The sequence below is a fragment of the Bombyx mori genome, chromosome 8 (assembly GCF_030269925.1).
Source record: "Bombyx mori chromosome 8, ASM3026992v2".
Lineage (NCBI taxonomy): Eukaryota > Metazoa > Arthropoda > Insecta > Lepidoptera > Bombycidae > Bombyx > Bombyx mori.
The window spans coordinates 13,114,052-13,139,970 of NC_085114.1; the positions used below are offsets into that span (position 1 = coordinate 13,114,052).

At 38.3% G+C, this 25,919-nt stretch overlaps 2 protein-coding genes across 51 annotated transcripts in view; both read right to left on the minus strand.

Annotated features, from left to right (window-relative positions):
- Positions 1–439: 439 nt before the first annotated feature.
- LOC101736005 (large ribosomal subunit protein mL66) lies at positions 440–2,134 on the minus strand. Its single transcript, XM_004927066.5, has 3 exons — positions 1,696–2,134; positions 1,290–1,607; positions 440–662 (listed from the first exon to the last, which is right to left on the minus strand). Exons 1-3 carry the CDS (start codon positions 1,796–1,798, stop codon positions 505–507), a joined length of 579 nt encoding a protein of 192 aa, XP_004927123.1. The 5' UTR covers positions 1,799–2,134; the 3' UTR covers positions 440–504.
- A 1,633-nt stretch (positions 2,135–3,767) lies between these two features.
- Positions 3,768–25,919, minus strand: part of LOC101736140 (perilipin-4) — a 53,580-nt gene continuing 31,428 nt past the window's right edge. For 2 of the 50 annotated variants that reach the window (XM_012691169.4, XM_021348605.3), the window contains 25 exons: positions 24,209–24,388; positions 22,619–22,753; positions 21,640–21,705; positions 21,484–21,570; positions 21,003–21,068; positions 19,916–20,014; positions 19,750–19,836; positions 19,566–19,664; positions 19,144–19,230; positions 18,964–19,062; positions 18,805–18,891; positions 18,632–18,730; positions 18,367–18,465; positions 18,187–18,285; positions 18,003–18,101; positions 17,443–17,541; positions 17,268–17,366; positions 17,105–17,191; positions 16,917–17,015; positions 16,761–16,847; positions 16,592–16,678; positions 16,381–16,464; positions 12,872–13,012; positions 5,302–5,495; positions 3,768–5,110 (listed from right to left, as the gene is read on the minus strand). In XM_012691169.4, coding sequence (XP_012546623.2) covers positions 5,021–5,110; positions 5,302–5,495; positions 12,872–13,012; positions 16,381–16,464; positions 16,592–16,678; positions 16,761–16,847; positions 16,917–17,015; positions 17,105–17,191; positions 17,268–17,366; positions 17,443–17,541; positions 18,003–18,101; positions 18,187–18,285; positions 18,367–18,465; positions 18,632–18,730; positions 18,805–18,891; positions 18,964–19,062; positions 19,144–19,230; positions 19,566–19,664; positions 19,750–19,836; positions 19,916–20,014; positions 21,003–21,068; positions 21,484–21,570; positions 21,640–21,705; positions 22,619–22,753; positions 24,209–24,388 — 2,555 coding nt within the window. In that variant the 3' untranslated portion in view covers positions 3,768–5,020. Of the gene's footprint in view, positions 5,111–5,301; positions 5,496–12,871; positions 13,013–16,380; positions 16,465–16,591; positions 16,679–16,760; positions 16,848–16,916; positions 17,016–17,104; positions 17,192–17,267; positions 17,367–17,442; positions 17,542–18,002; positions 18,102–18,186; positions 18,286–18,366; positions 18,466–18,631; positions 18,731–18,804; positions 18,892–18,963; positions 19,063–19,143; positions 19,231–19,565; positions 19,665–19,749; positions 19,837–19,915; positions 20,015–20,075; positions 20,175–21,002; positions 21,069–21,483; positions 21,571–21,639; positions 21,706–22,618; positions 22,754–24,208; positions 24,389–25,919 lie in introns of all 50 variants that reach the window. The other 48 variants (XM_004927067.5, XM_021348604.2, XM_062669834.1 and 45 more) reach the window with 31 other exon arrangements.

Genomic DNA, 25,919 nt, shown 5'->3' on the forward strand with positions numbered 1-25,919 from the left:
CTGGTAGACTTCGTAGTGCCTCAATCGATAAATAAAAGGCCTAAACTTTTGTTTAAAATAGACTTATAACAAACAAAAGGAATCTGTCAAATAAAATTGTTATTTTTATTTAATTCCGAGCACTTTCATATTATCTACCTTTTAAACCTCTGGACTTCACAAATAATTCGAAATCAAAATTAGCCCAGCCATTCTCGAGTTTTAGCGAGACTAACGAACAGCAATTAATTTTTATATATAGAAGATATTGTTGAGCTGTGCTTTAATAAAATATTTTGTGAAGAGATAATAACAAGCTAGCCCAAAGTAAAATTGAAGAAAATATGTTTAAGTTTGCAATAGGTTGTTTATGTACACAACAATTTTTACATTTGCTGTCTAACATGATTTAAGCTAATGACAGTTAAAAATTTTAGTACTGCTGAAAAATTAAAAACACTTTTACCATATACCTACTACTTTATTCACTTATATTTTTAACAGATAATAAAATATTCAATAGAACTACTTAGCATTAGCCCTGAATTTGAAACGCTCAGTCCACCGCATTTCCCTCTTCTTAAATATTGTGGTCTCATCAAAGTAAGTGTTGAATTTCTTGTAGTCTTTCCTTTTTGTTGGATCCTTTTTAGAGTTAGATGGAGTTAAGTTGATCATAAGACCTGTAAAGTGTGATAAAAATTGTCTAGTGCTGCTTTTCGGTGCCAAAAAGATGCAGAATCATACAAATGAAATATTTTCTATGCAAGATTGTATAGTTTTAGAATTAAACCTGTTAAATTTATGTGATTATTATTTGGCATTAATTTATGATTCTATTTACAAATCCTTTTAAAATTGCTGTTTAAAAAAAAAACAATTATAACTGGTATTGTGATTAATTACTAGTTTCTGAACATAAATGTTGCTGCCTTTCTTGAGATAAGATGATTTTGAAATTGAATTGCATAGGAATTAGATCTATCCTATTAGGTATTAAAACTACTTTGAATGCAATTTAATTATTTAGATTGTTGAGTCGCTCTGAATGGCCCATGTCGTAAACTTCTTTCTTGTTAGGTATGTGCAATGTAACAAGGGATTTCAACACGAAAATAGACATATTTCTTGATATAGGTATGTATACCAGACTTCTTCAATTAAGCAGGACCTTGCTAATTTTATCGATACACCTGTCACATTAACACTATCTATCTTATACATTTATTTTCGATTCCGGGAAGGGTTGCAATAAACCCAATATAACTATTATTATACACGTAACCATATTAGCAAATGAAACCACAAACCTGCTTTTTGAGCCATAGAAACCATTTTCCCAATCTTTTTCTGTTGTCTTTTACACAAGCCCGTGATGCGCTTCGGTAGCATGCAACCGTCAGATCTTACAAATTGACTCAGGATAAGTACATCAGTATGTTTCACATCCAACCCTAATGCACACATATAACATGGAGGTTTCTCTGAAGACGGAAGTTTGGTCAACGAGAGATCTATATTCGGCAGCGGTGGGGTGACATTTGGCGGTCTTACCAGCAGTTCTGTGCGGGGAGAAGGTAGTGTAACTCCTTCAATAACAAGATTTGTTCCTTCAGTGCGTTCTCGTACTGAAAATAATTATTTTAGAAACGAAATTAGCTGTATGTAGATTATGTTATTAAGTAATTTGTAATCAAATTGACTATAATAACTCACTCTCTTTAATGTTTAATTGGTTTGTAGTTGATATAACTCGAGTAGTGGTGGATAAAATTGATTTTTTTGCTAAAGAGTAACCTAACCTTACAAGTCCCGCCATGTTTATTTACTGGAGGATTTATCACACACAGACTAGGTACCGTACACGAATTGATAATATGGATTTAAAGACAACTTTATAGAGAAAATCTGTCGTAATGTGTTACGTTTAGGTATATTTTAGTATAACATTTCTGAAATCTTTGCCGTGTATAGAGTGCTGAGTGCCATGAAAACGTTTTATTATTCCTGCGATTGTCTTTTTCCTTGCAACTGGTGGTAGAAAATGGTAGAATAAAATTGTTTGTTATTTTGATAGATCTATGAGGAAATAGTATCCAAAAAGTTTGTTTAAAACATACGCTTAGAATGTTATGTGGAGGACTAGTTCGTAATCGTACATACCTTAGGTTATCCATCGCCCCTCACAATATCAGCACGCGGTAATATAATTTAGTATATAATCTATACCTACATCCCAAGAATGTCAAGAATGAAGTCGTCGTGGCCTAAAAGATAAGACGTTCGGTGCATTCGTGTTGAAGCGATGCACCAGTGTTCGAATCCCGCAGGCGGGTACCAATTTTTCTAATGAAATACGTACTCAACAAATGTTCACCATTGACTTCCACGGTGAAGGAATAACATCGTGTAATAAAAGTGAAACCCGCAAAATTATAATTTGCGTAATTACTGGTGATAGGACCTGTTGTAAGTCCGCGCGGGTAGGTACCACCGCCCTGCCTATTTCTGCCGTGAAGCAGTAATGCGTTTCGGTTTGAAGGGTGCGGCAGCCGTTGTAACTATACTGAGACCTTACAATTTATATCTCAAGGTGGGTGGCGCTTTTACGTTGTAGATGTCTATGGGCTCCAGTAACCACTTAACATCAGGTGGGCTGTGAGGTCGTCCACCCATCTAAGCAATAAAGAATAAAAATGTCAAGAGACAGTGCAGTATCATTGGTTACCGAGTGATTGCCGTAACCCGTACATATTATAACGTGAATCCTACCATCCAACTTAAGACATGGATCTCAATTGTGTTGGCTGTCTACGGTTGTACTTTTCAAACTGGAACACATGAATGCTTCAAAACCTACTGGCGGTGGGGTGTGCTGGAAGCATACTTGGGTAGTTTACCACCACCTTACTGATTGGTGCAGCAAATCAGTCATTTCTCTTTGTTTGAATGTTGGGACTACCATTATACAACATAATTGTCTTCAACCCCACCTCTCAGAAGTTAGGTAAGTAGAAATATCCACAATGTCTATAATAATTACTTAACACTAGGTAAGTTGTAAGCTCGTTCTGTGTGCTTAGTGTGAGTTTTTAACGTTCTCGATAGCGTAAAAGTAGCTCAATTTTGTATGGAGTTGGGACGTTTGTCTACATTTGTCGCTAGGGGCGCTGTTCCAACTGCATACAAATTCTTGATAACTTTTACGCTATCGAGAATGTTAAAAAACTCGGATTAAGCACACATGCGCCAAATCGCTTTATTTAAACAATACCTTTTTTTTTATTACTTAGATGGCTGGACGAGCTCACAGCCCACCTGATGTCAAGTGGTTACTGGAGCCCATAGACATCTACAACGTAAATGCGCCACCCACCTTGAGATAGAAGTTCTAAGGTCTCAGTATAGTTACAACGGCTGCCCCAACCCTTCAAACCGAAACGCATTACTGCTTCACGGCAGAAATAGGCAGGCGGTGGTACCTACCCGTCCGGACTCACAAGAGGTCCTACCACCAGTAATTACGCAAATTATAATTTTGCGGGTTCGATTTTTATTACACGATGTTATTCCTTCACCGTGGAAGTCAATCGTGAACATTTGTTAAGTACGTATTTCATTAGAAAAATTGGTACCCGCCTGCGGGATTCCAACATCCCATCGTGCATCGCTAGGTACAAATGCACTGGACGTCTTATGCTTTAGGCCACGACGACTTGCTAAAATACCTAAATACCTAAAATACCTAATCTTCACTAAGACTACGGAGCTTCAATAGAAAACAAATCTTTGGATGGCATATGTTTATTAAAACAACACATAGTAACATACAAATAAAGTTATTACATTTACAATAATATGTGTTTTTAAATAATATGTTTTTAAGCCTTCTTGAATTGACAAATGGCAATTTAATCAAAACTTTTCCAACATTACGTAACAAGAAGAATATAAATTTAGTAAAATGAAACAAATAAAAAAGCAGAATTTTGTCAAACCATCTTTCAATAATGTAGGGAAAAATATATACATATATATCTATATTTATAAACTTTTGTCACAAAATATACTACTGAACAGTAATATTTTTAGGCTCAAAGCTTTATCACAATGGGACATCGACATATTATTACTTTTAAAAAGATTAGGCATTTACTATATAATATAAGAAATGAGAAACTTCTTAATTCCTAAAAAGCTAAGCTGATCATCAAAATACCAAATTTTATTTATTTTTTTACATTTTACAGCGTATTTTGTTACATAGAACATTCGTGAAATTTCTAGAATAAAATGCAACGAAAATGCTAAATATAACTTAAGGACTACATACACTTAGAATAATCGGCCGAAATGAGATTACATTTTTGTGACTAACACTAATACGAAAAACTTTTATAACATTCGTAAAATTGTTTTTTTTTTTTTACAACGAAATCAATATTTTGTGATGGTTATTTCTGTATTTGAAAATTAGTTCTCTATGGGACCGTTGCCGGTAAGTAAGAAGTATGATGAAATATATTTTTTTATTAAATACATAGTTGCATTGCTGAAATAGGCTTCTTTGTCGTTCACAGAAAAACTAATACTTTCACTTGTTTCAACAAATAGATTTCTATTATGGCAAAAAAGGTCTGATCTACTGGTGGCCGAAGGTCTATGTTAAAATTAAAAATTACACTTATAATAACGTGCTGTATACACATAATGACGTGGTTTTATTTTGTTTAGAGGAAAACTAACAGATCGTTTATTTGATAGATAGATATTTAATGAAATAAATAATTGTAGAATTTTTAATTATATTTTTATATACAATATTGTTATATATTATGTCGTTTACTGTACTCCAATGACTTTAAAGTGATTTGTGGATTTATTTAATCATGTTTTAGCGCTAAGCATAGTCGGGGATGCTTTTAAGCGTTGGCAACATTATATATTAGTCACTGGCTGCAACGATTTTTAGCCTATTTAATTGCTGTCAGTTTTCCATAATGCTCGGTGCTGGGGCGTTGAAGAATTGAATCAGATCACTCTACTTGGGGAAGGCGGTCAGACCCTTGCTGAGCAGACCGGCTGCGCTCTGGGACGCATCGTGAGCTGCCGATGACAGGCCGGTCACCAACTGGAATTTAAAATAAATTTAAATTTTATTTGATTAATTCCAATTATAATAATGTCAATCTGTGTCTATAGAAGTATAATAGTCTTTGACAATAGAACCATAATAATGTTCAAACTTATAATTTCAATTATTTATAGTGGAATTTCGACTACTACGGGACCACTAGTAAAATCTAAATACACAAAACTAACGTTATCACGTTTCTCGCTCAGGTACTTGTCGGCGTCCTTGATCTTGGCGTCGACGACCTGTCCCGCGTTCCGTAGACCCTCGTCGGCGGCTCCTTCGACGCGCTTGAGAGTGTTGTCCACGGTGCAGGTGACGGCATTGCTGGCGTCAGCAGCGGCTTTCTCGGCTGCCTTCTTGGACTCTTCCACTGCAGCATCTGAGAAAAACATTGATGTTTCTGTTCAATTTTAACGATCATCGGATTTTTTTTCCTACCTAAGCTGAGAGCCTTGAGCGGCTATTTCAGCGTAACCTTAACTAGTAGGTGAGCTCACGGGGCTCAAACCTGACGACGTAGCTAACACGAACCCTAGCAAGAGCCGTGCTTCGCAGAATCTACTACCGGATCGGAAACGCGGCCCACTGAGAAGATCAGGCGAGAAACTCTGTGGGCTGTGTCTGAGGGTTAATTTACTCGACGAGCCATTCGTCGCAAGCGACGGGTTCGACGAGAACGATGACCGGTGCTCGAGGTACCTAACAGCATCGTTAGTGGATCGGGATCATCGGAAGTTCGATTGCACATGACGAGTTTTTGTTTGTACGAGTGGTTTCTCGCCACTATCCATATAAAGGCCATATGCGTGGCGTTACATTTTTATTTTTATTTTTTTATTGCTTAGATGGGAGGACGAGGTCACGGCCTACCTGGTGTTAAGTGGTTACTGGAGCCCGTAGACATGTACAGCGTAAATGCGCCACCCACCTTCAGATATAAGTTCTAAGGTCTCGGTATAGTTAAAGGTCTCAGTATAGTTTCTTGCTACTAACCATATAAAGGCCATATGCGTGGTGTTACGTGTTGTTTTTATTTTTTATTGCTTAGATGGGTGGACGAGCTCACAGCCCACCTGGTATTAAGTGGTTACTGGAGCCCGTAGACATCTTCAACGTAAACGCGCCACCCACCTTGAGATATAAGTTCTAAGATCCCAGTATAGTTGTAAGAGGTTTATCAAAATGCGTCTTTTTCTACCAAACATCTATTAATGCTTGATCCAACAAACAACATGGATAAAGTTTTAGTGCGCCCACTGGGATGAGACCAAACGACAAATCTGTTCTGAATGCAATTATCACGATGCAACAACCTTGGATGATGGCCTATCAACTGTTTTTGAAGTTTTTGTTGAACAAAATTGAATAGCAGATAATGGAAGTCGTATCCGATGGTACGGCCACATACCTAAACCACAGACCCTCAGACTACGTCGGAAATAGATGCCTGAATCTTTACGTACCGGGTCCAAGATCCAGCGAGAAAAACCGGATAAATATGGTATAGGCGGATATGGAGGAGAATAACCTCACTCAGAAAGATGCCGAAGACCGAGCAAAGTGGAGGAGTTTAGGAAAGCGGATCCTGGTACTAGACCAGGAAAACGCTGGGAAGAAGAAAAAGAAGAAAGAAACTTTTACGTTTACAGTTTTACTTTACAGTTTTCGTGGTCACGGATGACGACGACAAAGAAAATACTATAATTAAAATTCATTTTACGGTTACTGATACCGTAATTGTTGGTTTTGTGCTCTCATTTATTTATCAAGGTGAAATAACTTAACAAGCGTGAGAACAAAAGCAGTAACTACCATAATGAAATTGTACTCTGTGAACAAAACACGTGTGCTGATCGCGGCCATCTTTATTTTGCTTCCATTGCTCCGATAAAATGAAGACATGATGAGGATATGATACGGTTTGTTAATTTTACTTTACTTACTGAACTTTTGTTACTTGTATTTTTTCTTTTGGCATAACTCCTTCGTCACATAAAATTTTTAAAAATAGCCTTTAAACCCGAGTTTTAAGGTCTCAGATGATTTATAGGCACATAACAACTTCATTCAAAGTAAAAAATCGAAAATCTTAAAAATTTTACTTAACCCTTTCATCCAATAATGTCTTCAACTTTTAACGTAAAGATCTCTCAATCGATAGAATGTACATTAAAAATTGTCATTAGAATTTGCGCTAGTCTATCTGACTCGATCACTGATCCAGTGGTGTAGTAGTTAGAGGTCCTGACTGCTGGGCCCCAGGTATCAGTGTTCGATTCCAAGATCGAGTAAGAATTCGTGACGAACAGATTTGTTTTCTCTTTATCTGGGTGCTTAATATTTATATAGATATGTACCTAGTCAGGTCATAAGTATTGTCACACAGTAAAAACTTTTCTTTTAGAATGCTGGCCACAAAAAAGTTTATTGAATTCGAATTTCGAATTGTTCATGAAAATAAAAATAGTATACATTTAGAATTTTACTCATTTTTAAATATGGAGTGGACGCTTAAAGAAGACCGTGTTGCAGTTATTGCGTTGCATCGTTGCGGTTATGCGCCAATTCAAATTTTTAACATACTGAAAAATTTTAATATAACCAAAAGATTCGTTTATCGTACCATCAAACGATACAATGAAGACTCTAGTGTAGATGACAGGTCAAGAAGTGGTCGCCCTCGGTCTGTTAGGATTCCAGCAGTGATAAAAGCTGTGAAGGCGCGAATTCAAAGAAATCCCAAACGTAAGCAGAAACTGTTGGCCCTTCAGATGGGGTTAAGCAGAACCACGGTGAAAAGGGTGTTAAATGAAGACTTAGGGCTTCGGGCATATCGAAGAAAAACAGGAAATCGTTTGAATGCTCGTCTAATGGACCTGAGACTGAAGAGATGAGATGAAGAGATGGGGGCCCTTCCATGCCCTGCGTCGGTCGCTCACGCAACCCGTGGTCGAGCACATACTGTGCTCCGTGCTTTATTCAGGTATTGTCACGATTTCGCCTCGAACATCCTACCCCGCCCAATCCCACTCTCCAAATAAAAAAAAAATGAAAGTTCGAAAAAGGAAAAGGGTTTTGTCGGCGACTCCCCATTCCACATTTAATGTGGATTTCAGCAATGTAAGGGGTCTACATAGCAACCTCGACGCCGTACACCACCATCTTGAGACGGCGCAGCCTGCCCTGCTTTTTTTAACGGAGACGCAGATATCTGCTCCGGATGATACCTCATACCTTGAATACCCCGGCTACGTATTGGAGCACAACTTCCTGCGTAAAGCCGGGGTGTGTGTATTCGTCCGGGCTGATGTCTGTTGTCGCCGTCTACGAAGTCTCGAACAACGGGACCTGTCCCTCTTGTGGCTGCGCGTAGATCACGGGGGCTGTACCCGAGTCTACGCGTGCCTGTACAGGTCCCACAGCAGTGATGCAGGTTCAGCTCTGATAGAGCATGTGCAAGAGGGGACTAACCGCGTGCTTGAGCAGTACCCATCTGCGGAGGTGGTGGTTCTTGGAGACTTTAACGCTCATCACCAAGAGTGGTTGGGGTCCAGAACCACTGACCTCCCGGGTCGGACTGCCTACGATTTCGCCTTGGCCTACGGCCTCTCCCAGCTGGTGACACAGCCCACCCGTGTCCCAGATATTGAGGGGCACGAGCCTTCTCTGTTGGACCTTCTGCTGACCACTGATCCAGCCGGATACAGTGTGGTGGTCGACGCTCCACTTGGATCGTCTGATCACTGCCTTATCCGTGCTGCCACACCACTCTCTCGTCCTAGTCGTCGAACGACGACCAGGTATCGAAGAGTTTGGCAGTATTTGTCAGCAGATTGGGATGGATTGCGTGAGTTTTACGCATCCTACCCATGGGGGCGGTTCTGCTTTTCCTCTGCTGATCCTGACGTCTGTGCGGACCGTCTTAAAGACGTGGTGCTCCAGGGGATGGAATTGTTTATTCCCTCCTCTGAAGTGCCCGTTGGGGGTCGCAGCAGACCCTGGTATAACAATGCCAGCAGGGATGCTGCACACCTCAAGCGGTCCGCATACGTTGCATGGGATGATGCTAGGAGACGTCGGGATCCTAACATCTCAGAGGAAAGGCGGAAATATAACGCCGCTTCCAGGTCCTACAAGAAGGTTATTGCCAGGGCGAAATCGGAGCACGTTGCTAGAATTGGCGAGCGACTGAAGAGCTATCCCTCTGGGAGCCGTGCTTTTTGGTCGCTCGCCAAAGCTGCAGAAGGTAACTTTTGCAGGTCTAGTCTCCCACCACTACGCAAGTCCGATGACAGTCTGGCCCATAGTGCGAAAGAGAAGGCTGACCTTCTGGTCAAACTCTTCGCCTCGAACTCGACTGTGGACGACGGGGGTGCCACACCACCGAACATCCTCCGGTGTGATAGTTCCCTGCCGGAGATCTGCTTTACACAGTGTGCAGTCAGGCGGGAACTCCGACTCCTGGACGTCCATAAGTCGAGCGGGCCAGACGGCATCCCTGCAGTGGTTCTGAAAACGTGCGCCCCTGAGCTGACGCCTGCGCTAACGCGTTTGTATCGCCTCTCTTATTGCGCTAACAGGGTTCCGTCTTCATGGAAGACTGCCCACGTCCACCCTATCCCCAAGAAGGGTGACCGGTCGGACCCATCGAGCTACAGGCCTATCGCGATAACTTCCTTGCTTTCCAAGGTGATGGAGCGAATAATTAATATACAACTCCTGAAGTATCTGGAGGATCGCCAGCTGATCAGTGACCGACAGTACGGTTTCCGTCACGGTCGCTCAGCTGGCGATCTTCTTGTATACCTTACTCACAGGTGGGCTGAAGCCTTGGAGAGCAAGGGCGAGGCTCTTGCTGTGAGCCTTGATATTGCGAAGGCCTTCGACAGGGTCTGGCATAGGGCACTTCTGTCGAAGCTACCATCTTACGGAATCCCCGAGGGTCTCTGCAAGTGGATCGCTAGCTTTTTGGATGGGCGGAGCATCACGGTCGTTGTAGACGGTGACTGTTCTGATACCATGACCATTAACGCTGGCGTTCCACAAGGTTCGGTGCTCTCCCCCACGCTTTTCATCCTGTATATCAATGACATGCTGTCTATTGATGGCATGCATTGCTATGCGGATGACAGCACGGGGGATGCGCGATATATCGGCCATCAGAGTCTCTCTCGGAGCGTGGTGCAAGAGAGACGATCAAAGCTTGTGTCTGAAGTGGAGAACTCTCTGGGGCGAGTCTCCAAATGGGGTGAATTGAACTTGGTTCAATTCAACCCGTTAAAGACACAAGTTTGCGCGTTCACTGCGAAGAAGGACCCCTTTGTCATGGCGCCGCAATTCCAAGGAGTATCCCTGCAACCTTCCGAGAGTATTGGGATACTTGGGGTCGACATTTCGAGCCATGTCCAGTTTCGGAGTCATTTGGAAGGCAAAGCCAAGTTGGCGTCCAAAATGCTGGGAGTCCTCAACAGAGCGAAGCGGCACTTCACGCCTGGACAAAGGCTTTTGCTTTATAAAGCACAAGTCCGGCCTCGCATGGAGTACTGCTCCCATCTCTGGGCCGGGGCTCCCAAATACCAGCTTCTTCCATTTGACTCCATACAGAGGAGGGCCGTTCGGATTGTCGATAATCCCGGTCTCACGGATCGTTTGGAACCTCTGGGTCTGCGGAGGGACTTCGGTTCCCTCTGTATTTTGTACCGTATGTTCCATGGGGAGTGCTCTGAGGAATTGTTCGAGATGATACCGGCATCTCGTTTTTACCATCGCACCGCCCGCCACCGGAGTAGAGTTCATCCATACTACCTGGAGCCACTGCGGTCATCCACAGTGCGTTTCCAGAGGTCTTTTTTGCCACGTACCATCCGGCTATGGAATGAGCTCCCCTCCACGGTGTTTCCCGAGCGCTATGACATGTCCTTCTTCAAACGAGGCTTGTGGAGAGTATTAAGCGGTAGGCAGCGGCTTGGCTCTGCCCCTGGCATTGCTGAAGTCCATGGGCGACGGTAACCACTCACCATCAGGTGGGCCGTATGCTCGTCTGCCTACAAGGGCAATAAAAAAAAAAAAAAAAAAAAAAAAGATGCCGCGCTTTGTTGAAGCGGTACGCGGGAAAAAAATATCGGGAAATTATTATTTCGGATGAAAAATTTTTTACCGTAGAAGAGAGCTACAACAAAAAAAATTATAAGGTGTAACGCACACAGTAATGAAGAAGCGAGCAACCGTATTCAGCGTGTCCAACGAGGTCATTTTCCATCCTCGCTCATGGTATGGTTGGGAGTTTCTTATTGGGGCTTAACAGAGGTACATTTTTGTGAGAAAGGTGTAAAAACGAATGCAGTTGTGTATCAAAATACAGTCCTGACGAACCTTGTGGTACCTGTTTCTCATACCATATTCAATAACAGGCACTGGGTATTCCAACAAGATTCGGCGCCAGTTCATAGAGCGAAGAGCACACAAGACTGGCTGGCGGCGCGTGAAATCGACTTCATCCGGCACGAAGACTGGCCCTCCTCCAGTCCAGATTTGAATCCGTTAGATTACAAGATATGGCAACACTTGAAGGAAAAGGCGTGCTCAAAGCCTCATCCCAATTTGGAGTCACTCAAGACATCCTTGATTAAGGCAGCCGCCGATATTGACATGGACCTCGTTCGCGCTGCGATAGACGATTGGCCGCGCAGATTGAAGGCCTGTATTCAAAATCACGGAGGTCATTTTGAATAAACTTTAGTGTCATAAGAATCTATGTTTTGTTAAGTTCATTTTGGTATATGAATGGTTACATAATGAATAAACTTGTTTCAATTATTTTACATTAAACATGTGACAGAATTTATGACCTGACTATGTATATGAGTATGTACATATCAGACTGGTTCCTATAGTACAGGGAATCCTAGCTTAGAGCAAGATATTCAAGAAAGTCGTCGTGGCCTAAAGGATAAGACGTCCGGTGCATTCGTGTTGAAGCGATGCACCGGTGTTCGAATCCCGCAGGCGGGTACCAATTTTTCTAATGAAATATGTACTCAACAAATGTTCACGATTGACTTCCACGGTGAAGGAATAACATCGTGTAATAAAAATCAAACCCGCAAAATTATAATTTGCGTAATTACTGGTGGTAGGACCTCTTGTGAGTCCGCGCGGATAGGTACCACCGCCCTGCTTATTTCTGCCGTGAAGCAGTAATGCGTTTCGGTTTGAAGGGTGGGGTAGCCGTTGTAACTATACTGAGACTTTAGAACTTGTATCTCAAGGTGGGTGGCGCGTCTACGTTGTAGATGTCTATGGGCTCCAGTAACCACTTAACATCAGGTGGGCTGTGAGCTCGTCCACCCATCTAAGCAATAAAAAAAAAAAAAAAAAAAAATTCGTATCTAGCGATGCACCGGTGTTCGAATCCCGCAGGTGGATACCTACCAATTTTTCTAATGAAATACGTACTTAATACTTAACAAATGTTCACGATCGAGTTCTACGGTGAAGGAATAACATGAAGGAAGAACGGCTAAAGTGGAGTACAGGTCAAATCAATACTCTTGTCAAAACAAACTCTTGTCGTCAAACTCTTGTCTTGAGTTTGACGGCAGTTCTATATGTTTGTATGTCTATTTGTTTACAACACCAGTCCGTTCTCGGAATATGATAAATAAATGGCGTCATAAAATTAAACGCCGCTTGTGAACGGTGTTGCGGTGGCAATGTTAAAATTTAGACATGTTTCGGTGGTAATAAAAAGCTTACTGGCTACTCTCTGGGCCTCCTGCTTGGCTGCTTCGGCTGCTAATCGCGCCTTCTCTTTGGCGTCTTCGGCAGCCTTTAGCGCTTGTGCCTTGGCTTCTTCCGCGGCCTTCTTCGTAGTGTCTACGGTAGTGTTGATGGTATCTGTGGAAGATTTTTTTTTTCTTTTTATAATTGACTCGATGTTGTCTATGTTAAGCCCGTGTCCAATCACTGCTGTACTGAAACGTCTTTTTTTTTATTGCCTTTGTAGGCAGACGGGCATACGGCCCACCGGATGGTCAGTGGTTCATGGACTTCAGCAATGCCAGGGGCAGAGCCAAGCCGCTGCCTACCGCTTAATACTGTCCACAAGCCTCGTTTGAAGAAGGACATGTCATAGCGCTCGGGAAACACCGTGGAGGGGAGCTCATTCCATAGCCGGATGGTACGTGGCAAAAAAGTTCTCTGGAAACGCACTGTGGATGACCGCAGTGGCTCCAGGTAGTATGGATGAACTCTACTCCGGTGGCGGGCGGTGCGATGGTAAAAACGAGATGCCGGTATCATCTCGAACAATTCCTCAGAGCACTCCCCATGGAACATACGGTACAAAATACAGAGGGAACCGAAGTCCCTCCGCAGACCCAAGGGTTCCAAACGTCTATTCGCTTTTAGTTAAATCTGTAATTGGATTTCATGTTACGTATTTCAAACTTATATTTATGATAAATATAGTAACTATCAATATGAAGTGAGACTACTGTTTTACTGGTGGTAGGACGTCTTGCGAGTCCGAACGGGTAGGTACCACCACCCTGCCTATTTCTGCTGTGAAGCAGTAATGCGTTTCGGTTTGAAGGGCGAGGCAGGCGTTGTACTGTTAAAAGTGAGGCCTTGAAAGAGAGACTGAGAAACTCATGTCTCAAGGTTGGTGGCGGCATTTACGTTGTAGATGTCCATGGTCTCCGGTAACCACTTAACATCGGGTGGACCGTGAGCTCGTCCACCAATATAAGCAATAAAAAAAATGGTATTAAAGTAGGTACATCAATATGTAGGTACTCATTTAATATTTTATGATAATAATCCTATAATAATAATATTGCGAACGTGAAAATTTGTTGGTTGTTGTTCTTTTTGTTGACAACAGAACGACCTAACGATTGGTAACGTTAATATTACGCTATGCAGTTCATGGACATATGTTATTGCTAACCCGGAAAATGTGGTACGAACCGCTAGCAATAACTTATACTCAAATTTTCATTACATAATTCTAAAACAGTTTTATAATTATGATTTCAAAACTATATTCTTCAAAAAGCCAACAACATCTTAAAAGTTATCGGTTAGGGCCATTGCAAACTTGAAAAAAAAACTTCTACTAATTAATTAAGTATTTAAAAAAAATAATGTTATAATTATTTCAACATTACTTCAAATAAAAACGTTAAAACACGTCTCAAACAATGTTATCTGTTAATAGCACTTATGTTATTTCAATAATTAATAAAAAAATGTTTGGAAATATTCTTCGATTGGCATATATTGCAGATAAAGACCGAAAGAATAATGATGTTAAGTGAATTCACATCAATAAATATATCTAAATAAGGACAGCTTCTCATTCAAGAACTATTTCAAGGGTGAATTGCGAGTTAATTTTCATAATATTAAACTTGATTTATTTATTTATTAAGTTGCACCAACAAAGTGATCATCAATACAAAACATTGAACAATTGACAAAAGTTCATGGCAGATGTCACCTCAATTATAGGTGCAATCGACAGTGCATTAACATCAAAAAAAAAAAAATATACAGCTAAGATTTGATTACATTTCATTCATTGCTTAAGATTAATTTATTTGATATGATAATTAATATTAATTTGATTCAATATGCCTTATCAAATTCCGGACGGTAATTTTGACAGGTCACCCTAAAGGCCCTTAAATTTTCGTATTTTTTCCGGATAAAATACACTACATATTGAGGAGTGCAAGGTTATTTGGTTTTAAGCCACATTTCGCTCAATATGCGAAATTTATTTTTGAAATTAAAAATGCGTTTTATTTGGTATTAGCATCAGCAACAGTTTAATGTTTTTAATTGAATCACAACTAAGTATACTCCATTCACAGATAGCTGAAGAAGTTTTTTTTATATATTTTTTCGGAATTTTAAACTTGTATACGGCTCCCCTCCTGTAAAGTTGCAAAAATGTCGCTAAAACCAAATATATTTTCACCCCTCTATATATAATGTCTTACTTAGTGGATGGGTATCACCCACTTGACAATTGACCTAAGCTTCATCACGTGACTTTTTAGTTAGCCCGTGTCAATCCCATTCACGTGCAATTTCCACAAGCGTTCAAACTAGTAGAATGTAATATTGTCTATGATTTTTTTTATTATAAAATCGTTACCTACGAACCGATGTTTAATAAGTAATGTGACCTTTGCCATAACGAATGCCCATAGACAAAACAAACATAAATATCATCGCTTCGGATACATTTGCATCCATAAAATTTACATCACAAATTTATCAACGCAAAAAAAAAACATGAACCGATCTACGTAGTTCCATTCCATTTCAGACAAACATCTATCACAAATTCCTTATCAAACATATTATGTACATGTTTCAAAATATCGCGATGTACCTATGTACAGTGTATATGAGTCGTCTATTATCAAAGGTGGCAATCTGTACATTTGGAAAAAAATAATTTATTGATATGTCAATACAGATTGATTTGAATATAATCGTCTCCTTCAAAGAATACGGTTCAAAACCTGCATTAAATAAAGGTTAATAGTTAACCTGTTATTTATCTAAGATGTCGTTCCGAAGAGTTTTGTGACTGCCGATGGAATACAAAGCCAATAATTCGTTTTTCTGATTTACCAATCATTGTCCAAAAGTCAGATTGCCGCCTTTGATAATAGTCGACTCATATATTGTACATCAGCTATATGAAGTTCGCGGAAATGTCAAAATGTTCATGACCCTCGTTTAGTTTATGAATGCGGTCGCTGTTTTCAAACAGCCACACGAATTTGACTCATAACATTTATTTAACATAGTGATATTAATTTTTTTTCCCTACCAGCCTAGTAACCTCGATGGGTTATAAGTTCATCTAATGTGTAGGCGAGCTCACGGGGCTCTGACCTGGCGAACTTGCTGACACTAACCCTAGCAAGGGCAATGCTTCGCTGAATCTACCACCAGTGTTTTATTTGCACAAAAGAATAAATAATTTTTAATTGTATCTTTATCGTTTCATTGGATATATAAAAAGTTTAGTTACGCCAAAAATCTGTATCTCACGTTTAAAAAAATATCTGTAAAAGAGTTTTGTTTTCAAAAGCGTTACCTGTTTGATTAAGCAAGCACTTTACCATTAGTCTCTATTGACAAACTCCTCACAGTAGTAATGGCATTCTGCAACACTGCATTAAAAGGACAACGTGAAACAAAAGCGAAGCGAAAAACATGCCAAAATAAGAAACTAGTACCTTTTGCACCTTCGACGACATCCTCTGGCCTCTCGGCTAAATCTGAAGAATCTTGGGTATTAAACAGAGTGGTTGCTACTGTATCTACGGAAGAGTTAGCAAGGAAAAATTAAGAAACGAAAATGATAGTACCCACATGCAACCCCGATATTAAACACTAAATGTAATACCGAAATTTCTAAGCGTAATTAATGAAACTGTTCTAAAATACCTTTGGCTGCGCCGACATACGATGCTCCTTTGTCATATACAGATCCGGCAGTTGATTTTGTACTTTCAACGGTACTCGCTAATGTGTCTACAATAAATGTACAAGTAATGTTCAATAAACTAAACAAATGGAATGTGTTCTACTTTGTACTATTTAAAGAAAAATATACCTTTAGTGCTTTCAAATAGAGCGGCACTTTTGTCTGCAGCGGCTGCAGCTACGTTTTGCGTTGCGTCTACGGTTTTAGCCAACGTGCCTACGATAAATACATAAACAAATAACGAAAATGAAAAGTAAAAAAAAACTATCTAATAATTTTCTCTACCTTTAGCACTGTCAACGAGCGCCGCTCCTTTGTCATATGTAGAAGCCGCTGCATTTTTGGTCAAATTTACTGTGCTATGAACTGTATTTGCTACGGTGTCTACAATAATAATAATAATAATAATAATAAAAACAATAAGAATAACGAATAAGTGGAAGTAGAATCTAACTCATATATATTTTTACTACCTTTAGCAGCGCCAGCATAAGACAAGCTTGTATCAACTGCTGATGCAGCTACAGTTTTCGTTTTATCTACAGTTTGTGCGACTGTGTCTATAAAATACATTGATTAAATTAATATCTACTTTGATTAAAATGAACGTTCTTTTTGTATTTACTATTTATATACCTTTGGCGGTTTCAATGAGAGATGTGCCTTTCTCAACTGCAGAAGCTGCTACGTTTTTTGTTGTGTCTACTGTAGTACTAACTGTGTTTGCTACTGTGTCTACAAAATAAAAATAAAATAATAGCTTTTTAAACTACAAAAAAATAATTAAATGCAAATATAAAAAGCGAGCTACCTTTTGCGGTACCGATTAACGATGTGCCTTTTTCTACAGCAGAGCTCGCTACACTTTTCGTAGCATCTACGGTTGTGTTTAGAGTGGTTGCTACAGTGTCTACAATTGAAATACACTCAATTTACTCAATTGAATTCGAACAGATAAGCGAGAAACACTAAATAAGTATATATTGTTTCTTTATACTGATAATGATTATTCACGCTTACATTTTTTTCGAAAATACATAGCTATAATATTTGTAATATCTACTTTGGTAAACTACACTTGCGACAATTAATAAAATTTAATGAGTAAAATTGTCAGAAACTAACAAAGTTAACTAAAGAAAGTAATTCAAAATAACCAAAAAATTACTAAATTCTTTTACTTATTTTTTTTTATTTTTTATTTACTACTACTATCAAAAATAAAAAATGATTTCCAATATCGAACTATATTCCGCAGAATATTTTACAAATGTCTCTTCTAATAAAGTATTATACAAATTACGATTTCTAGAATTTAATCTCATCTTTGATATTCAGTCAGTATATTGTGAAGGCAAAGAAACTAATCACCTTTAGCAGTGCCTATAAGAGAGGCGCCCTTTTCAACGGTCGATGCTGCTACATTTTTCGTAGTATCTACAGTGGTGTGAACGGTGTTTGCAAGCGTATCTAATCACAATTAAACACAGCTTAGTTATGTATACATTATGAATAACAAATGAATCTATTTTATTAGTGACAAATGTTATTCTACCTTTTGCTGTTCCCACAATCGTTGAACCTTTTTCAACTACTGCTGCTGCAACGTTTTTTGTTGCGTCTACAGTTGTGCTCACAGTATTTGCTACGGTTTCTAAAATACGTGAAATGCTTAGCGGACATCTAAAGCAACATAATATGTGACACTATTTAAGATGCATTTTTGATGTATTACCTTTGGCGGAACCAATTGCAGTTGTGCCTTTCTCGATAGCGCTAGCCGCAACATTTTTAGTTGCATCTACGGTGGCGTGTACAGTTTGAGCTACAGTATCTAATGGTGGTGAGACAAAATAATTCATAGTGCATTATAAAATTTATTACACGAATCACGGTAATTGATTTTAGTAATTTTGTGAAATCTCAATTTTATTTAATTGTTAAAATCGTACCAAAATTTATAAGAAGATATTAGGATTCAGTATTTCTTTACGTCCTACCTTTAGCAGTGCCAATAACAGCTGAACCCTTCTCAACAGTAGCCGCCCCAAAATTCTTAGTGGTGTCTACTGCGCTGTGCACTGTGCTTGTTAATGAATCTACCAAAAATGTATCAACTTGTTACTTGCAAAATTCTAACAGACAATATAGACAATGCCAATTAAAATACTACCTCTTGCTCCACCAATGAAAGATGTGCTTTTATCTACGGCAGAAGCAGCAACGTTTTTGCTCGTGTCTACAGTATTTTGTACAGTGTCTACAACATTCAAAGCTGAAGTAAATAAAGATTCGAAAAACGAAAAAATACATTATCTAATTATGGATCTACCTTTAGCTGTGCCAATTAACGAAGAGCCTTTATCAACTACAGATGCAGCCGCATTCTTTGTAGAATCAACTGTACTGTATACAGTATTTGCTACATTGTCTAAAAGTAATTAAGAGATGAATAAGGTATCGCTTTTATATATTCTTAGGTAAGGAATTGTGTTCAAAATTATGCATCTACCTTTGGCAGCACCAACAATAGTAGCTCCCTTTTCAACGGCAGATGCCGCAGCGTTCTTCGTAGTGTCTACAGTGCTCGCTACGGTATCTATATTATAAGAAGATGAGAATTGCAAAATGATATTAAGCTCTAATAAAATACCGAGATAGAATTTTATATAACAGATCGTTCATTTCTCAAATCGTAATATGATATGTGTTCAGTTACGTACTTACAATATTAAACTAGTTTAGCTTTAAGTTACATGTCATGTCATTTTATCAGCCTTTCTCTGTCACCGCAAAACAAAACATATTACATACGTGCGATTATATTTGAAATCAACACTGTTGAATTTTGTGATCGTTGATTGAGCCTGTACTAACAATATTCATTTCTAAACGATTTTGGGGGTGATAATAATAGAGAAAAACTATGTTTACCTTTTGCCGTATTAACATAATCCTTCCCGGTTTCCACTGTTGTATTAGCGACATTCTTAGCTGTATCTACTGTGCTCTGTAGCGTGTTTTGTACTGTATCTACAAAGTGCGATTGCTCATATAAAAAACAATGAAAGCGACAACGTAATATATACATAATGATACAAACGTGTAAACAGATTACCTTTAGCGGAATCAACGTATGTTTTTCCAGTTTCGTAAGTGCTTTGTGCTGTTTTCTTTGTAGTGTCTACAGTGTTCGCTAGCGTGTCTACAGTACAAGAAATTAAATTAAAAAAAAACAACAATTTCTTACGTAACGAAACTACACACAAGTACAATGAAAATACCTTTAGCGGTTTCCAAGCAAGTTCTGCCAATATCTATAGCGGAATACGCAGCGCTCACATACGAATTTAATGTTGTTTGCAGCGAATCCTGCGCTGTATCTAAAGCATTAATTAGCAAAACACACAGTTAGTGATTGACGCACGACATTTACTAATATACCTTTAGCACTATCTACGTATGTTTTTGTTGTGTTCGATGCAATGTTCGCAGAGTTCTTTGTGCCCTGAGCGGTACTCTGGAGTGTGTTTGATACTGTGTCTACAAAAGAATAACATAATTTGATGTGATTTTTGTATAGGTGATTTTGTCGATTGATTTCGTCATCTTAATTACAGGGTTGTGTGCCTTTTTAGATAATCATAAGCGCTAAATAATATCGTGTTTATAGTTAGTAAGTCTAGTTGATAGAGTAATAGAAATAACCGTATTCGCTTTGAAGGGTAAGACGAGAATCATACCAATATTATAAACGCGAAAGTTTGTAAGAATGTATGGATTTATGTTTGTTACTCTTTCACGCAAAAATTATATGATGGATTTTGATGAAACTTTACAATAATATAGCTGACACACCAGAATAACACACAGGCTATAATTTATAAAGATATAATGTAAATTACCAAAAATATAACGGTAAGTGTCAAGTAAGTAGAAAAAAAGAACTGCCGTCTTATTTTGATAAAAAATAATAAATTACAATTCCCGTAATAAATATTTTACTTTGGTGTGTTAAATAAGTGATAAACTATAATTTTATAGCAATCATAATAGTGTTACTACGAATATGTGTATAGGTTTTTTTAAAGTTTAATTTTGACGATCGCCTCGTTATTAATAGCTTCGATGTCCAGTGATTTGGGATCCAAGTCCGACTTAGTTTTGAGTTCGGAATGTTTGACCAATTGACGACGTGAGTAAAACAATTTTTGAGGAACAATTAAGTTTGGTTTTCGTGTTATCGATACACTAAGATGTTCTAGTGTCGTTTGGTTGTGTCTGGCATCTAACACAGGAAAAGGCTTTAAACGAAAAATAAAAATTAATACATTTTGCACGTTAAATGTAAGCCAATAAGGTACAACTTGCCTCTAGCGCTAGCCGCAAACGTCTTGCTTGTATCGAATGCGGATTGGGCCGCCGATTTCGTGTTCTCTATACATAATAAAACAACATAATAATAAACACTTAAATCAAATAGAAAAAAAGAAAGAAAAGAAACTCGAAAAGTTAAGTTTCCAACACCATTACTAATAACAAATGCGCATGCCTTATTTTTTATTAATAAAGAAAACTATACTAGAGGCATTAACACAATTAAAAACAATGTTACCGTTCAAGCCAATATGATAGTATAATACTCTAGTACAGTTGATACTTCACAATTAACTGTTTTACCAATCTATAGACTGGTCTTGATCATCTTTATCATTTTACTGAAGTACTTAAAATCTTTCACAGAACAATCTTTCCAATCAAACCATCGTTACAAGCCCCTGTTTCATAGTAGATTTTTAACTTATATCACTTTCCAAAATATATATTAAGCGTCAATGGTCTTTGATTTCACCTGTGGCAGTGTCGATGTACGATTTTCCGGTTTCCGCCGCGGTCTGAGCAGCCGATTTAGTACTCTCCAATGTACTACTGACTGTATCTACGGAGGGTGCAAATAATATTCAAGATTCCGAGCGTATTAAATCAATATCGTTAAATTCGAACTCACCTTTAGCTGTGTTTATTGCGGACTCGGCAGCCTTCTTGGTATTGTCGGCGGTGGTCGACAATGTATCTAGAATTAGGAAAACCAAGCAAACTATACTATCTACGGAATGGCTATATTCAATACAACAATCTACTGCAATTTGATGATAGCAAATAAAAATTGCATTTCTCATTAAACTCAAAATGCGTGTGTGCTGAACTACGTATGTAATTATATTGATTTTATTATTATAAAACAAATTCTACCAAGTAGTTATTGCTTAAAGGACTATTGCAACTACGTGCGGATCAGTAGGTGAGCTCACGGGCTCAACCCAGAGAGATTGTTAAAATTGGTTCTAGCAAGAGTAGTGCTTCGCTGAATTTACCACCGGATCGGAATCTCGACCCACTGAGAAAATCCGGCGAAAAAGTCACTGGTTGATTCTGTTCTTTTAATTCTTTCTTCATAGGGGTTTTTTAAAACATTAATATTTCCTTTGCAGACGAGCACACCACGCTGCTGTTAGCGCTGCTAAGCATACAACCGCCTTCACTTCAAAAGTTTATATTTCCTTTAAGGCCACAGACCCTTAGACGATTGCAGTCTGATTACCTTTTATGAGACTGCGATTACTTCAGCATCATCCATTCCTAGTAGTTAGTCGTCTTCGTCTCACTTTTCCTAGACTACTTCTACTCTAATACTGAATTCTACAATATTTTAAGAATCTACTGTGCTTACGATGTGTTCATGCACTGCACTTAATTAGTTTCGATTTGGAAAAGAAAAAAAATGGTTCTACGCGCCTTGATTTCTTTAAACTGGTACTTCTTGATGCGAAGGTAGGCTTAACACTGCATTTGATGTCACTATTCAGGAGCAAAATATGTGTACTTTCGCTGGACTTTGAGCACATAGTCCATTGGTTCCAAAGGCTAACAGTAATTTTATTACCCGATAATTTCCTTACGATTTCGTATCTTAATCCTAACCTTACCTTTTGTAGTGTCAAGGACCTTCTTCCCATCAGCTACGGCTTTGTTGGCGGCGTCCGCAGCCTCTCCTGCTGCAAGCGACACCTTCGAAAGTTCCTTGTCGATGGCGTCGATTGCGGAGTGCTTTGCATCGGCAGCTGTTGGCGTAAGCGAACTTTTACATTTCTAACAGATCAGATTATGCGATTTTGTGCTTTTACTAAATCACGAAAATGGTGTTTTTCAACTAGCAAAACAGACGAAACATGATTCGTTCTATTAAACAAAGGATGGTTAAGGAGAAAACCAAAAAGGCTACGGACAAAATGTAAGTATTTTTTCACAGACCAATCTGAATCTTTATAAAGCCGATGAAATTCTCATCACTGAGCCCAAAAGCTACTTAATCCATTTAATTTTCTTTTGGTTATGAAATAGTTGTATACCCAATTTTAATTCTAATTCCCTTCTGGTCACTTTACCGATGATAGAATGTTAGTATCAAGTTGAGTTAGTAGTTCGTTGAGATAGTATCAAGTCTATCAGGTTGTCACAAAAATTTATACAATTACATTTATTTTTAAACAATGTAAACTTAGAGATCGAATTCAAGGTTGCCCAGAGCACTCAAGGTGTCTGTGTCCTATATATTCTTAGATATCAGATGGTCTCATTATTCTTAGCTCATTTGCCCACGTCAATTAAAAATAGACGTACTTTCCAAATAACAGACCAACAATCTTGATACTTTTAATTCTTTGTATTTTCATCGGATATCACGAGTCGTAGATACAATTAAAACTTACGGTTTTAATTTCGCGTTTTTTTTGTCGTCATTGAATTTTTTGAAACATTAAAAATGCTTTTACTTATATGATTATTTTATTGAAGAATCACAAATGCAATATTGTTCTATTAATCTTATCGATACATCCGAATCAGTATCGCATTACATAAGTTCTATCTTCAAGAGATCTACTACTGGGCGAGGTCGTTTCCTTGTAATATGTCAAGTTGTCAAGTGGTTTTTGAGTTATGAATTTATTAAACACCTTATCAATATTACATTAGTGGCATGTTGAGATTTTAGGTGCTTGGCATCTGTGGTTTAGGTTGATTTGTGGGAATAAAAACGATTTTTTTTTATTGCTTAGATGGGTGGACGAGCTCACAGCCCACCTGGTCTTAAGTGGTTACTGCAGCCCATAGACATCTCCAACGTAAAATGCGCCATCCACCTTGAGATATAAGTTATAAGGTCTCAAGTATAGTTATAACGGCTGCAAGACCCTTCAAACCGAAACGCATTACTGCTTCACGGCTGAAATTGGCAGGGTGGTGGTACCCACCCGCGCGGACTCACAAGAGGTCCTACCACCAGTAATTACGCAAATTATAATTTTGCGGATTTGATTTTTATTACACGATGTATTCCTTCGCCGTCAATCGTGAACATTTGTTAAGTACGTACTTCATTAGGAAAATTGATACCCGCCTGCGGGATTCGAACACCGTTGCATCGCTAGATACGAATGGACCGGACGTCTTATCCTTTAGGCCACGACGACTCTCACTGGTATATGATTTATTTAATTGCGTATAATTGATATTACCTGAGCTAGCAGCATCGTTGGCGGATTTCTCGGCTCCACCAATAAGCTCGCCCGCCTTCTTGACCTGGTCTTCTACAACGTGGGCGGCTTCCTGTGCCTTCTCGGCGGCAAGTTGCTCTGCATCCTTCTTCTTCCTGTCGAAGAGAGATGCAGTCTTCTCGCCGATGCTACGAAATGCGCCTGTTAACGTTATAATCAAGTCTTAGAAAACAACTTTTGATAGACATCTGTATTTAGATGAATTCAAAATATATCCGAATGATTAATTTCACGTATCAATAATTGTTTCAGTAAATATTACACGCATAATTATCGTAAAAATTCAATTACAGGATTTGAACTTTGCCCGAATTCTATTGTTTATCAGTTTCGTTTTTGGTGATAAAAAAAATTATATCTATTTAACTACCTACTACTTTTTTCCTCGATAATTGTCCTAAATACACCAATATTGACGGATTAGCACTCGACAATATTGTAGTAGAAGAACGATTGCAATAAGGCGTCTTATCTAGTTCGATGAAAGGATCTGACAAAATAATCCAAGTTTGATCGAGTTTTAAATTCAATTTTGCATATTGTGCATACGTTTTTGTAGATAAATTTTGTCAAAGTCAAAATAAATTGTTAAAATAAATTATTCCGTACATACGGTAATAGTAATTTATTTTCACTACAAAAATTCACTTTATCGCGATGTTTGTTGCGTGTTATGCCATTATTGATTTTATACATGTTTTAGTTGAACACAACAGGTCAAGGTGATTTTGTTCACGTACCGAACAGCTGTTTGTTTTTTCATTTTTATCTATTTCAAAACTATCGTAATTAATTTGTAGTATTTTTTTTTCTTTTATTCACAACATTAACCGGTTCGTGATTTTGAATTTTGCGCATGGAGTTTTAATATCACGTCCATTTTATAATATAATTTACTAGCACTTAATAATTATGTTCGTTATTTTCTACACCAAAGATTTAATAGTCAATGCGTCAATGTCAAACATTTTGGCGCGAAACATTATGGTCCGGCTAGGTTTGAACACAGACGGCGCATATTCGCGCGATTTTTTCGGGAAGCCACTGTTAACAAGAATGACGTATAAAATACGACGTAGACATATTTTCGTATTTAACGACTCATCGCTGTATCAGTGGAACCGCCTCATTTGTAGATTCAGAATTGAATAGAGAATTTTAGTTTTTGACTCAATGAACAGAATTTTAGAGAAGGTTTTATATAAATAAACAATTTAAAAAAAAATGCGAAAGAGACGTTCAAAAACAAGTAACATTAAACGGACACAGTTTTTAGATAACAAAGTTCATTGTGCATCTGCAGTATGGAGTGTGGACTGCATCAGTGAATTTTTTACAAACGACTTCGCTATTATCTTACTCAGTATGTATATAAAATTGCTGACGACAGAAAGCCATATCAATAAACTTTTTAATTATTTGTCATCGACTGCACGTCCTTAATAAATTGAGAACAAAACTTTGACAGAATATACTGCGTAGTTGGCAAACTCCGTGACTGAATCCAATTGTTTTAATGAATGCACACTGCTATGTTAATACATACATACAAATAAAGAAATATGTATGTTCTAAAAACAATGAAAAAAACAATTTATAATTTTGCATATAAAAAAGATAATTTATTATTAATAACGTCACTTTATTGTTCAAAACAAAATGCCTTTGCAAT